This window comes from Crassostrea angulata, chromosome 4 (assembly GCF_025612915.1).
Source record: "Crassostrea angulata isolate pt1a10 chromosome 4, ASM2561291v2, whole genome shotgun sequence".
NCBI classification, from domain to species: domain Eukaryota; kingdom Metazoa; phylum Mollusca; class Bivalvia; order Ostreida; family Ostreidae; genus Magallana; species Magallana angulata.
Genome location: NC_069114.1, coordinates 15922988 through 15938016, shown reverse-complemented (window position 1 = coordinate 15938016; position 15029 = coordinate 15922988). Strand labels below are relative to the sequence as shown.

General features: G+C 34.3%; 3 protein-coding genes across 3 annotated transcripts in view; 1 reads left to right on the top strand and 2 right to left on the bottom strand.

Annotated features, from left to right (window-relative positions):
* Positions 1–7399, top strand: part of LOC128179872 (ADAM 17-like protease) — a 36931-nt gene extending 29532 nt beyond the window's left edge. The window contains exons 23-26 of the mRNA XM_052847539.1: positions 2513–2593; positions 2860–2942; positions 6425–6510; positions 7044–7399. The gene's annotated coding sequence lies outside the window, so the exon portion shown is untranslated. The remainder of the gene's footprint in view (positions 1–2512; positions 2594–2859; positions 2943–6424; positions 6511–7043) is intronic.
* Positions 7400–9618: 2219 nt separating this feature from the next.
* On the bottom strand, positions 9619–10707 carry LOC128182113 (uncharacterized protein K02A2.6-like). Its single transcript, XM_052850727.1, has one exon. The coding sequence runs from the start codon at positions 10705–10707 to the stop codon at positions 9619–9621; it is 1089 nt and encodes a 362-aa protein (XP_052706687.1).
* Positions 10708–10739: 32 nt separating this feature from the next.
* On the bottom strand, positions 10740–14681 carry LOC128182112 (uncharacterized protein K02A2.6-like). Its single transcript, XM_052850726.1, has one exon. It carries the CDS (start codon positions 14679–14681, stop codon positions 10740–10742), a length of 3942 nt encoding a protein of 1313 aa, XP_052706686.1.
* Positions 14682–15029: the final 348 nt, after the last annotated feature.

Sequence of the window (15029 nt, the reverse complement as noted above, 5' to 3'; positions counted from 1 at the left end):
TGAAAAAGATTTAAGGGGTTTCCTTAGTGATTTAGTATATTGATTTAAGAGCGTTAAAATGAAAAATATAAGTTTCCTCATGGGGGTCTAAGTTCAATAGGAAAGGAATTTTACTTAAACTATTGATGATTATTTCTTAACATTAGTGTAGTTTAGGATAAATTAGGGTACAACTATTGATTGAAAAAGATTTAGATAGTTTCCTAGATGAATAACAATACTGAATTCATAACGTTTAAATTAAAATTATGGGTTTCTTCGTGGGAGTCTAAGTTCAATAGGAAAGGATTTTTACTTAAACTAATGGCGATTATTTCTTAGTATTAGTGTAATTTAAGATAAATTAGGATACAAATATTGATTTAAAAAATTTAGGGGGGGTTTCCTAAATAAATACTATACTGATTTTAGAACGTTAAAATGAAAATTAAGGGTTTCCTTATGGAAGTCTAAGTTCAATAGGAAAGAACTTTTACTTAAACTAATGATGATTAATTCATAGTATTAGTGTAATTTAGGATAAATTAGGGTACAAATATTGATTGAAAAAGATTTAGGGGGTGTCCTAAGTGATCAAGTATACTGATTTTATAACGTTAAAATGAAAATTATGGGTTTCCTCATGGGAGTCTAAATTTAACAGAAAAGGATTTGACTTACACTTATGGTGATTATTTCTTAGTATTAGTGTAATTTAGAATAAATTAAGGTACAAATATTGATTGAAAAAGATTTAAGGGGTTTCCTAAGTGATTTTGTATACTGATTTAAGAGCGTTAAAATGAAAAGTATGAGTTTCCTCATGGGGGTCTGAGTTCAATAGGAAAGGATTTTTACTTAAACTAATGATGAATATTTCTTACCATTAGTGTAATTTAGGATAAATTAGAGTACAAATATTGACTGAAAAAAAATTTAAGGGGTTTCCTAAGTGAAAACATACTGATTTTAGAACGTTAAAATAAAAAGTATATGGTTTTCCTCAATGGGGTCTAAGTTCAATAGGAAAGAACTTTTACTTATAAACTAATGGTGATTATTTCTAAGTGTTAATGTAGTTTTGGATAAATTAGGGTACAAATATTGATTGAAAAAGAATTAAGGGTTTCCTTAGTGATTAAGTATACTGATTTTATAACATTAAAATGAAAAGTATGAGTTTCCTCATGGGAGTCAAAGTTCAACAGGAATGGATTTTGACTTAAACCAATGGTTATTTTTTCTTAGTGTTTATGTAATAAAGTATAAATTAGGGATAAAAAATATTGACTGAAAAATATTTAGGGGGTTTCCGAAGTGAATAAGTATACTGATTTTAGAACATTGAATGAAAATTATGGGTTTCCTCATGGGAGTCTAAATTTAACAAGAAAGGATTTTACCTAAACTAGTGATGATAACTTTTTAGTATTAGTGTAATTAAAGATAAATTAGGGTACAAATATTGATTGAAAAATATTTAAGGGGTTTCCTTTGTGATTAAGTATACTGAGTTTAGAACGTTAAAATGAAAAGTGTGGGTTTCTTCATGGGGGTCTAAATTTAACAGGAAAGGATTTTACCTAAACTAGTGATGATAATTTTTTAGTATTAGTGTAATTAAAGATAAATTAGGGTACAAATATTGATTGAAAAAGATTTAAGGGGTTTCCTATGTGATTAAGTATACTGAGTTTAGAACGTTAAAATGAAAAGTGTGGGTTTCTTCATGGGGGTCTAAGTTCAACAGGAAAGGATTTTTACTTACACTAATGGTTATTTTTTCTTAGTATTAGTGTAATTTAGGATTAATTAGGGTCCAAATATTGATTGAAAATGATTTAAGGGGTTTCCTAAGTGATTTAGTTTACTGATTTTATAACGTTAAAATGAAAAGAATGATTTTCCTCATGGGTGTGTAAGTTCAATAGGAAAGGATTTTTACTTAAACTAATGGTAATTTATTGCATAGCATTTGTGTAATTTAGGATAAATAAGGGTACAAATATTGATTTAAATAAATTTAGGGAGTTTCCTTAGTGATCAAGTATACTGAATTTGTAGCGTTAAAATTAAAAGTATAAATTTACTCATGGGGTTCTAAGTTCAACAGGAAAGGATTTTTACTTAAACTAATGGTGAATATTTCTTAGTGTTAATGTAATTTAAGACAAATCAGGGTAAAAGTAGAGATCCAAGAATATTTATGAGGTTTTTAGAGTGAATAAGTAAACTGAATTTTTACCGTTGAAATGAAAATCATGGGTGTCCTCATGGAGGTCTATTTAGTTCAATAGAAAAGGATTTTTATTTAAACTATAATGGTGATATAGGTTTTTTTTTTTTAATAATCAATTACATGTACATAATGTATACTGATTTTTTCAAGTTAAAAGCAAAAGATATTGGTTTCCTCATGGGGGTCCAATACTTTACAAAAGGATTATTTTATATACTCACGGTGATTATTTCGTTGCATTAATGAACTCAACATGTAACCAATATTATTCTTCCTTTTTACATTTTCTTTTAGAGACTCAAAACCAAAAATTTTGTTTGCAAATAGTGACTGATGTGCCTTATGATGTAGATGTTGGATATTGTGCTTTTCCAGGTAATGAACAATTTTTTTCTTACTGTAAACAAACACATGCTTAAGGGAAAAAAAGAAAGAGGGATATAGAAGAGAAAGAAGCTTTATTTGTACTTAAGTGTCTATGAGTAATACTTTTACATTTGATCTGAGTGAGCTGAATTAAATTCTTTATATAATTATATATTACTGTATACAATATATATGATTATTAAGAAATTAAGAATGAACAATTAATTGTGAATGATACTATGCATATCTGAAATTTTTCTACATTTTCTTTTAAGAGAAATGGCCCAAAATGGAAAGCATCTGCAGACAATGACTGATATGTTTTTTGATGCAGATGTTTAAAATGATGCTTTTGAAGGTATCAGTATAATTTTTGTTACTTATTGTAAACAACTAACTATTACAAATAATAACAGAAAAAGAGAAATGCTATGTGTGTGTGTGCATGTGAGAGAGAGAAAGAGAGTGAGAGAGAGAGAGAGAGAATTAGATTAAAGGGGAGAAATAGTGAGATGACTTAATACAACTAATTTGTATAAATGAAGTAATTTTTCTATTTAGATATTTTACCTGAATGTCACTACATGCGTGTAAATAACTAAATGTGATGTCAATTTGAAAGAGAGAGAGAGAAGTCGATAGACACTAAGTTTGATTTAAAGGAATTAGATTGGAAGGGAGAGAGGAAGAGAGAGAGAGAGGAATAATTGAAAAAAAAAATGAAGTATTTTTGCTATTTGGATATTTGACCTGAATGTCACTACATGTGTGTAAATAACTAAATGTAATGTCTATTTGAAAAAAAGTCAGAAAACTTGATAGAAAATAAGAAACAAAGGAATTAGATTGGAAGGGAGAGAGGAAGTGAGAGGACTTATTAAAACTTTTTGTTTTAAGTGAAGCAATTTTTTTCTACGGAGATACTTTATCTGAATGTCACTACAAGTGTGTAAATAACTAAATGTTATGTCAATTTGAAAAAGAGAGACAGATAACTTAATAGAAAATATGAAAAAAGAAATCGGATTGGAAGGGAGAGAAGAAGATAGAGGACATGTTTTTTTGTTCAAATGAAGCAATTTTTTCTTTAAAAATGTTTGCCTGAATGTCACCACATGAGTGTAAATAACTAAATGTGGTGTTAATTTTAGAGAGAGAGAGAGAGAGAGAGAGAGAGAGAGAGAGAGAGAGAGAGAGAGAGAGAGAAGTTGATAGGAAATAAAAGTTGAAGAAATTAGAGTACAGGAATTAAGATAGGAAGTGAGATGACAAATTTCAACTTTTTGTATAAATAAAGGGTTTTTTGTTCTATTGAGATACTTTACCTGAATGTCACTACATGTGTGTAAATAACTAAATGTGATGGCAATTAGAGAGAGAGAGAGAGAGAGAGACAGAGAGAGAGAGAGAGAGTTAGAGAGAGAGAGAAAGAGAGAGAAAAAATGATAGAAACTAAGCTTGATTTAAAGGAATTAGATTGGAAGGGAAAGAGGAAGGGAGAAGAATTATTAACATTTTGTTAAAATAAAGAATTTTTTTTTCAATTTAGATATTTTACCTAAATGTCACTACATGTGTGTAAATAAATAAATGTGAAGTGTATTTAAAAAAGTCAGAGAAATAGATATAAATTTAGAGATAGAAGAATTAGATCAGAAGAGAGAGAGAAAGTGAGAGGACTTATTACAACTTTTTGTTTAAGTGAAGCACTTTTTTTCTATGGAGATACTTTACCTGAATGTCACTACATGTGTGTTAATAACTAAATGGAATGGCAATTTGAGAGAGAGAGAGAAAGAGAGAGAGAGAGAGAGAGAGAGAGAGAGAGAGAGAAAATAAGAGAGAAAGAAATCAGTTCGGTAGAGAGAGAGAGATAGATAGAGGATGTATTAAAACTTTTTATTCAAATGAAGCAATTTTTTTCATTTGACATTTTTAGCCTGAATGTCACTACATGAGTGTAAATTACTAAATGTGATGTTAATATGAGAGAGAGAGAGAGAGAGAGAGAGAGAGAGAATGTGGAGAAATGTCAATAAGAAATAGAAGATAAAAAAGTCAGAGTGGAGGGGAGAAAGGAAGTGAGATGACTTAATGCAACTGTTTTGTATAAATGAAGTAATTTTTCTATTTAGATACTTTACATGAATGTCACTACACGCGTGTAAATAACTTAATGTGATGTCAATTTGAAAGAGAGAGAGAGAGAGAGGTTGATAGACACTAAGTTAGATTTAAAGGAATTAGATCAAAAGGGAGAGAGGAAGGGAGAGGAATTATTAACATTTTGTTAAACTAAAGCATGTTTTTCAATTTAGATATTTGACCTGAATGTCACTACATGTGTGTAAATAACTAAATGTGATGTCTTTTTGAAAAAAGTCAGAGAAATAGATATAAATTTCAAGATAAAGGAATTAGATCGAAAGGGAGAGAGGAAGTGAGAGGACTTATTACATTTTTTTCTTCAAAGGAGGTAATTTTTTGTTGTTAATTGAGATACTTTTACTGAATGTCAGTACATGTGTGTTTATAACTAAATGTAATGTCAATTGGAAAATAGAGAGAGAATTTAATAGAAAATAAGAGAGAAAGAAATCAGTTGGTAGAGAAAGAGAAAGATAGAGGAAGTATTAAAACTTTTTGTTCAAATGAAGCAATTTTTTCTTTTGAATTCTTTTGCCGGAATATCACTACATGAGTGTAAATTACTAAATGTGATGTTAATATGAGAGAGAGAGAGAGAGAGAGAGAGAGAGAGAGAGAGAGAGAGAGAGAGAGAGAGAGAGAAAGAGAAAGAGAGAGAGAGAGAGAGAGAGAGAGGAAAAATAAGATAAAGAAATCAGAGTGGAGGAAAGATAGTAAGTGAGACTTAATACAACTGTTTTGTATAAATGAAGTAATTTTTCTATTTAGATACTTTACCTGAATGTCACTACACGCGTGTAAATAACTAAATGTGATGTCAATTTGAGAGAGAGAGAGAGAGAGAGAGAGAGAGAGACTAAGTTAGATTTAAAGGAATTATATCAAAAGGGAGAGAGGAAAAGAGAGGATTTATTAACATTTTGTTTAAGTAAAACATGTTTTTCAATTTAGATATTTGACTTGAATGTCACTACATGGGTGTAAATAACGAAATGTGATGTCTGTTTGGAAAATTCAGAGAAATTGATAGAAATTAAGAGATAAAATAATTAGATTGAAAGGGAGAGAGGTAGTGAGAGGCCTTTTTACAGCTTTTTCTTCAAAGGAGGTAATTTCTTTTTTATTTATTGAGATACTTTACCTGAATTTCACTATGTGTGTGTAAATAATGAAAAGTACATGTTCATTTAAAAGAGAGAAAGAAGTTGATAGAAAATAAGTTAAAGAGAAAGAATTTAAAGCGGAAGAGAGAGAGGAAGTTAGAGGACTTATTAAAACATTTTGTTTAAATCAAGGGATTTTTGTTCTATTGAGATACTTTACCTGAATGTCACTACATGTGTGTAAATAACTAAATGGAATGGCAATTAGAGAGAGAGAGAGAGAGAGAGAGAGAGAGAGAGAGAGAGAGTCAGTGAAATTGAAACAAAGTTAGAGACAAAGACATTTTGCAGAAGGTAGAGAGGGAGTGAGAGGAAATGTGTTCAAATGAGAGAGAGAGAGAGAGAGAGAGAGAGAGAGAGAGATCATGTAGAACATAACAACAGCAGCAATATTTGAACACTTCTATAAAGGTCAATTATACATTTCTAAAAACTTCCTTGTATAACAAAACATAACCTTTTTTTATAAAGAGTAAAACAAAGTAAACAAAATGATTTTTTTATGTTTTTTGTTGTCTTATGCTTTCAGGAAAAATATCCAAGCTAAATGAGGTTTGCTGAGAAAAGTGTTTGTCTCACATGGAAAAGCCATTGTCTAAGATTATACATATTAAGGTAAATGTATAAATTAAATGTTATTTCTTAAAAAGAAATAAGCATGAGAGAGAGAGAGAGAAATAAAGAGAGATAAAGAGAGAGGGGAGAAATAAAAAAAAAAAAGAGAAAGAGAATACAGAGAAAACTGCTTTTAGTTTTCATCAATATGAAGTTGATTCATCATTGATACACGTTTCCTGAATGTCACTAGATGTGTGTAAAAAAGGGATAACAGCATGAAACTGAGATAAGACATTAAAAAAAAATTGAGAGATAGGGAAAAGTTAAAATAGATAGAGAGGGAGATAGTGTGTGAATTTAAAGTGTAAAGTGAATTTTTAACTTAATGCCTCTACATGTGTTTTTCATTGATAGTTATGAGAGAGAGAGAGAGAGACAGAGAGACAGAGAGAGAGAGAGAGAGAGAGAGTGAGTAGTGATACCTTTTAGTATTGCATACAATCTGAAAAAAGTACATTTAAAAGTCTTGCTTTACAGAGATGAAACACATTCTCAGAATTTATATTTTGACAAGTATTTTTGTGTTGCAGCACCAGTGTTCAGACATAGGTTAACTTCCTAGATAGACGATTGAGGACCAATAGTGTCAACAGAAAAAAATCATGCCATGAATATTGCTTTAATCAATACTGGTTTAGAAATGATAATGAAACTCTGGTACATTTTTTATTGATCGTGTGGTTTTCATGTATTCTCCCAAAAATGAAGATATGAGAGAATTAATACACTTTTTACGTGTACATGTACGTGTAAATTCAGTACCATTGAAAGTTGGGTTATACAATGTACATATTTTGCTGTTTTAATGTTCCTAAACGATCATATTGCCTTGTTCATATTAATATTTAAATGTTTTAGTAATACTCAATAAAAAGTCATAGTCTAATGTAATGTCTTGATTACTTTCATAATCATTGATATTCATTTTTATTTAATGTATCAACATCACTACGTCAAAAAATACATGCAATACATCCAAAAAGAATTCCAGGGGGTTTATTCAGACGTTTATTTGAGTTTGTCGGGGGGGGGGGGGAGGGTCCGAGGCATATTTTTGGTAATTTTATAATGCAATTTAAAGAAATCTTAATTTTGCAGGGGGGGGGGGGGGGGGTTCAGACCCCCCTGACCTCCCTCTAGATCTTAGCATGAAATAAGCTTAGCTAATGCATGATCTTGTTTTTGTATATGCCTTGCAATATTATGTAGAAATAATCAATGTGATTGAGCATTTTGGTGTGAATAATTGCATGAATTTTTATATCATAATCTGTATTTTCACCATTAAAACTAGTGCTCTACTCAAAAGTTGTGCGGTTATTCTGTCTTTGAATAACCATACAGCTTTGGCTGAAAATGAAAGATGATGGATGCTTGTATATGCGTGTGATATACATGTACATGTAGGTAGAAGGGGCCTGTGATAGTTTTTCTCTTTCAATAACTAAACTGCCACGGTCCATTAGTTGTTCTAATAACAACATTCGGTTTTAGCTATTCAAAAATCAAAAAAATATTTGAAAAACAAATAATTGGGTTTATCCAAAGATTTATAGGTTTGTTACATGCACTTTGAAATATTTCGCACTTTGAAAAAAATTCAAAGTGTGTTACTAGTAATTTTGGAACCAGTTAAACGCGCTTTTATTTTTTTTTCAAAGTGCGTTGATATCGTCGATATTATAAAAAACTGTTCAGGATTTGGTCCAAATAATTGATACTTTTATTGACATACAATAACTGATTGTTTTAACCTTGGTTTGATATTGTTTAGCTCAATGGGATATTTTAAAAAAAGAGAATCCAATGCATTCTCAGCTTACTTTATAAACAGTTTCTCGATTCGATTTTTTTTCTCATAAGCTTACGTAGTTTGACAATTTACACAAGAACAAATCAGGAGTTTTAAATTATCAAAATATGACATAAACTGCATCGCGTAGAAATTGCCTTTTTCCTTTTTTGTCTATGCAGCAAAATTAATGTACTTCTTATCTGATACATTGGGCTATGTCAGAAACGTTTACTTCAAGTTGGTGAATATCATACGTTTTGGATAGAAAGATAAGGGGTAGGCAACCTTCTTCCTGAAATCAATTACTAGTAAATGATGCACTGGTAATTGACCTGTATGATTGGTTAACCCACACCCACCCCCGTTCTCAAAGACGGTTAATGAGATTTACTAGTGTTAACAATTCATCATACAATCAGCAAATTAGAAATTCAATTCCAGATTTTTCTATTTAAACATATTTTTTTAAAGTGCGTTAAGTGTTTCGATAATAAAAAATGTTGAAGTTCCATCATAACGCACTTTGAATTTTTTTTTTCAAACTGCGTTAGCTTAGTCCTAAGTTTCACGCGTTTTATTTTTTTTAAGTGTGTACTTTTCTCAAAGTTTGTTGCCACATACGTTATTTAAAATCCACTATAAATCACAAAACTTGTGTGCTATAATTCTTTAGAAACTGTACAAAGAATGTATGGTGTATCAAATCATTTGATAATGAGAAGATGGGATAAATAAGTAAAATTAATGTAAGTAGTCAGTTTCATGTGTGTATTTCAAACCTGACAATGTAGTGAGAATCATGTGTGTCTAACTGGTGGGTCACGTGGTCTGATGTAGTGAAGTTCAGGGGAAAACCCAAATTTTTAATATAATGAATTTACGAATTATCAGCCCCCTAGGCTAATAAGAGTAGACAGTCTTTTATAAATTTGCTCAAATTTTTTCTTCACGACCCTTAGAAAATAGTGTAGTGACTTTCTGGTGAAAAGTCATGTGTAGTGAGTTTCATGTCTTTACGAATATGTGTGTGTGTGTGTGTGTGTGTTAGAGAGGGAGAGAGATGCCTAACCAATAGCTTAATTTTTTAGCGACGATATTACAAAATGTAGTTTTTCTGATTCTCTTTTTCTGATTCTCGGGGTGTTAGGTTTTATGTGTTTATTCAAAACTCAACAACTAATGACGTAAGCACTACTTGTGCACAATATACAGGGTGGCACTAAATACATTATCTAACATCCCCCTTTCTTTAAAACGAAAGAAAAAAAAATGCACATTTCAATTAAAAGTTCATACTGTTTGTATGTATCTTAATTCATAATGAAGTCCTTGAACTTTGATGGTAATCTGGCAATTCTTGAGCTGCCACGCAATTTAGTTGAAGCATTCACTGCACAATTATTGTCACTTGCGGGAGATGTGTTAGTCTCTCTAGAAGATCCAAATGCGGTTTGTGGTTCTGGAGCAATAGGCTGCTTCACACTCTCGTACTGGGGAGGTTCATTTGTAATCATGAGTGGATCATCCTCCGGCTTGTAGGGTAAAGGATCTGTTCTTTCTGCATCATGAACCTCCTTGGTTGGGCGCATCTCTCTTCTGTTTCTGCGGTATGACTTTCCATCTAAGTCGATGAGGTATGACCTGTTCCCGAGAGACTGGGTACATGTTCCAAACTGCCAGTATTTATCATTTGGGTGTTTCTTCATTCGAACGTTTTGTCCAATCTGTAGTTCTGGAAGGTCCTTAGTATGTTTGTCATACTGCTGTTTTGAAAGTTGTCTCTTACGCATGATCTTTTCATGGGTATTTGTGCTGATATTTGGTTCAAGTAGAGCAGCAGCTGTTGGTAAGGAATGTCTTGTCCTCCTAGACATCAGTCTTTGGGCGGGACTACAATTCATATCCTTTGTAGGAGTGTTTCGCCAATCTAGAATTGCTTTCCAGATATCAGTCTTGCTAGAAATACACTTCTTCACTAATTTCTTTGCAATTTTCACAGCAGATTCCGCCTTGCCATTAGATTGGCTGTGATACGGTGATGAAGTAGAATGTTCAAATTCCCAATCACAAGCAAAGGTGTGAAAGTCTGCAGATTTAAACTGAGGTCCATTATCAGAAATAACGGTATCCGGAATCCCATGGCGAGCAAACTGTTGCTTGAGACAATCTATTACGGTCATTGCTGATGTGTCTGTTAGGATATCTAGCTCAAAGAAATCACTAAAATAGTCCACAGTAACTAGATAGTCTTGGTTTTGGTAAGTGAAGATATCAACTCCTAACTTTGTCCATGGTATTTTTGGTACATCATGTGTGATAAGAGGCTGCTTTGATTGTTGGTCCTGCATTTTGTTGCAAGTGTTGCACTTCGATATGAAGTCGCGTAGCTCAGCTGACATATTAGGCCAAAAAACTGCATCTCTTGCCTTCCTTAAACATGCTTCAGTTCCAAGGTGACTTCATTTGTAATCATGAGTGGATCATCCTCCGGCTTGTAGGGTAAAGGATCTGTTCTTTCTGCATCATGAGCCTCCTTGGTTGGGCGCATCTCTCTTCTGTTTCTGCGGTATGACTTTCCATCTAAGTCGATGAGGTATGACCTGTTCCCGAGAGACTGGGTACATGTTCCAAACTGCCAGTATTTATCATTTGGGTGTTTCTTCATTCGAACGTTTTGTCCAATCTGTAGTTCTGGAAGGTCCTTAGTATGTTTGTCATACTGCTGTTTTGAAAGTTGTCTCTTACGCATGATCTTTTCATGGGTATTTGTGCTGATATTTGGTTCAAGTAGAGCAGCAGCTGTTGGTAAGGAATGTCTTGTCCTCCTAGACATCAGTCTTTGGGCGGGACTACAATTCATATCCTTTGTAGGAGTGTTTCGCCAATCTAGAATTGCTTTCCAGATATCAGTCTTGCTAGAAATACACTTCTTCACTAATTTCTTTGCAATTTTCACAGCAGATTCCGCCTTGCCATTAGATTGGCTGTGATACGGTGATGAAGTAGAATGTTCAAATTCCCAATCACAAGCAAAGGTGTGAAAGTCTGCAGATTTAAACTGAGGTCCATTATCAGAAATAACGGTATCCGGAATCCCATGGCGAGCAAACTGTTGCTTGAGACAATCTATTACGGTCATTGCTGATGTGTCTGTTAGGATATCTAGCTCAAAGAAATCACTAAAATAGTCCACAGTAACTAGATAGTCTTGGTTTTGGTAAGTGAAGATATCAACTCCTAACTTTGTCCATGGTATTTTTGGTACATCATGTGTGATAAGAGGCTGCTTTGATTGTTGGTCCTGCATTTTGTTGCAAGTGTTGCACTTCGATATGAAGTCGCGTAGCTCAGCTGACATATTAGGCCAAAAAACTGCATCTCTTGCCTTCCTTAAACATGCTTCAGTTCCAAGGTGACTTGAATGAATTCTACTGAGCATCTCAGGGCGAAGAACTTTTGGTATCACGACTCTGTTGCTCTTATAGATCAATCCATCCTGAACCGATAACTCATCACGTATGTTCCAATAGTCTCTGACTGCTATTGGGACATCTTCTTGACGGTCATTCCAGCCGGTAAGTATGACAGTCTTGAGTGTTTGTAGTACTGGATCACTGTTAGTCATCTCTCTGATCTGCTGAAATCTTGCATGGCTGATCTTTGGAATCCATTCACTTTGATTAATCTGTGAGATTTCTTGCGAAAATGCGTTGAAAATGTATTCAGTATCTGTCACAAAGGCTCTGGACAGAGTGTCTGCTATGTAAAGTTCGCTTCCCTTGGTGTATGTTACTCGTAGATTGTACTTCTGGAGACGAAGTAGCATCCTTTGAAGACGTTTTGGAGCTGCTAATAAGGATTTCTTGAAAATTGTCTCCAAGGGCTTGTGATCAGACTGGACTGTCACAAGGTCTCTGCCATAGATGTACTGATCAAAATGCTCACATGCAAACACTATTGCCAAACATTCTTTCTCAATTTGGGCATAGCGTTGTTCTGTCTGAGATAACGCTTTGGACGCATACGCAACTGGTTGCCCTTGCTGCATTAGAGTTGCTCCTAAACCAACTTCAGATGCATCACATTGAATAGTCACTTCCTCATTCACGTCATAGTACTTTAACACTGGTTCGGTGCTGACTAGTTGCTTTATTGCTTTAAATGCATTTTCTTGTTGTGACTCCCAGTGCCATAAGGTATCTTTAACGGTAAGTCTGCGTAGAGGTTCACAAGTTTCAGATAAGTGTGGTAAGTATTTGGATAGGTAAGTCACAAGTCCAATAAGTCTCTGAACATCTTTAACATTCTTGGGTCGTGGCATCTCGACAACAGCTTTCACCTTATCTGGATCAGGGCACATTCCTTCAGAGGTAAGTATCTGACCCATATACTTGACAGAAGTGAGTCGCAGCTTTAACTTCTCCTTGTTGAGTTTCAGACCTACTTCACGTGCTCTTTGAATAAGCGCTTGTAGGTGAAAATCATGATCCCTAATTGCATCTTCCATAGTCTCACCAGATCCATAGACCAAGATATCATCCATAATGACCTCTGTATGTTGAAGGCCCTCCAATACTTCATGCTGCTTTCGTTGGAACTCTTCTGGTGCTGATGAGAGTCCAAATGGTAAACGTGTCCAGCGGTATCTTCCAAATGGAGTCCAGAATGTGGTGAGTAGACTGGATTCCTTGTCCAGCTTCACGTGCCAGAAACCTTCTTTAGCATCCATCACAGTGAACACTTTGGCCTTTGATATCTTAGGTAGAATATCATCTACAGTTGGCATTTGGTAATGTGGTCTTTTAATAGCAGAGTTTAAGTCTTTGGGGTCGATGCACAGTCTCAGTTTACCAGGCTTTTTGACAGCAACCATGTTACTAATCCAATCTGTGGGTGATGACACTTTCTTGAGAACACCTCTTTTGACTAGAGATTCAATTTTTTCCTTAATTTCTCCCTTAAGAGCTTGTGGTACCCTTCTTGGCTGTCTCTGTACTGGCTTCACTGTTGGGTCAAGTTCAATGTGGTACTCGCCTTCAAACTCACCGAGTCCCTCAAATACATCCTTGAACTCACTAAGAATTTGTTCCTTGGACATTGGCTTAAATTGTGATGACGTAGTTGTCAGCTTGTGAACTACATTGACAGTCAGTAATCCAAGTTTTTCACAAGCTTCTGCTGAGAGGATAGGTGTCTGGTCCATCTCGACTACATAAAAGTCAAGATTTTCTGTTTTTCCAGACTGGATCACCCGGCATTTCAAGGTTGCAATGCCAAGTGGAATGAGTTTCGATTTCCCTCCATAGAGCTTTAGTGTCTTCTCGGTAGGTTTCAGTGGGGGGTCGCCTGTTTGCATGATTTGAGCGTACTGCCTAAAATTTATTACGTTGCAGGTAGACCCACTATCCAATTGACAGGTAACATTAGAACTGTTTCCACTAGCACTCATGTGGATTTTTACGAACCACTGTTTTCCAGACGAAGAATTCACAGCATATAGAGAATCAGAGTCCGAGTCACTTGTGTCTTCATCTTGGATACTGTTCACAGTAGTCTGTTTACAAACTTTTGGAAAGTGATTCTTCTTCTTACATTTCCAGCATGTATGTCCGAAAGCTGGGCATTTGTCTCTGTCTCGTGGATGTGTGCCTCCACAGTATTTGCACTTAATAACCATTGCACTGTGCTTTGGCTGTACTGTCTTCTGCTGTTTCTTCCCTTGACCTTTGAATGGATGTTTTCCTCTGGGTTTATAGGTTTTGTCTCCTTTTGAACTGACATATTTCACTTCTGCTTGTTCTGAACTGGCTGTATGACTGGTGTTGTGTTCTAACTTCTGCAGCTGTGATGAAGTTCTTTCGCTTGTCAAACACATTGTTATAGCTTTGTCCAGTGTTAAGTCGGCTTCTCTTAACATTCTGCCTCTTGATGCTGTGTCTTTGGTCCCTAACACTAGACGATCACGTATCATATCATCAGTCATGTTTCGAAATTCGCACGACTTCGCGAGTTCTCTCAGCCTGCAGATGTAGTCATTTAGTGTTTCATTGGGCAGTTGATCACTTGTATTGAAGATATATCTTTCATAGATAACATTTGTCTTTGGTGTAAAGTGTTTTTGAAGTGCTTCTATAACTGCTGCTATATCCTGTCTCTCTTCTTCCGTGAGGTTTAAGTTCTCATAAATATGATAACAATCTTTGCCAATGACTGTTAATAATGTTGCTATCCTGATTGCATCATGTTTCTTGTCCAGGCCTGTGGCTATTTCATAATTCATCCATTGTGATTTAAAGAATTTCCAGTTCCCTTTGAGGTCTCCCTTCACATTCATAGGTAAAGGAATCGGTAATTCACTTCGCACTACAGACATTTTGAAATGTCACAAACTGCACACCGTAGTTTTTTCCCAGAATCGATCGTTCGGTATAAAAATGCAAATACTGCTGTCAATACACTATAATGCACGGTTGATATTGTATTTCTGATGCACACTATCATAAAATGTTGTCAAACACTCAGACTTTTCTGATAAACAAATAAGTTCAAATCTGATTGCAAATGGCCGCCGTAGAAAACGTGCTCACCAGCGTGACAAACTTTAAAGCGAAATTTCAGTGTCGTTGGGTAAATATGCAACGTTACCACTTTAGCCTGAGGTAGATATGAAGCTCTTTCGACGAAATAATCACTCGGTTGGTGTTGTCTTGCTTCTGTTTGT

Coding starts and splice junctions, on each gene's coding strand:
- LOC128182113 (XM_052850727.1), bottom strand. CDS start 10,707: ATGTCAGCTGAGCTACGCGACTTCATATCGAAGTGCAACACTTGCAAC.
- LOC128182112 (XM_052850726.1), bottom strand. CDS start 14,681: ATGTCTGTAGTGCGAAGTGAATTACCGATTCCTTTACCTATGAATGTG.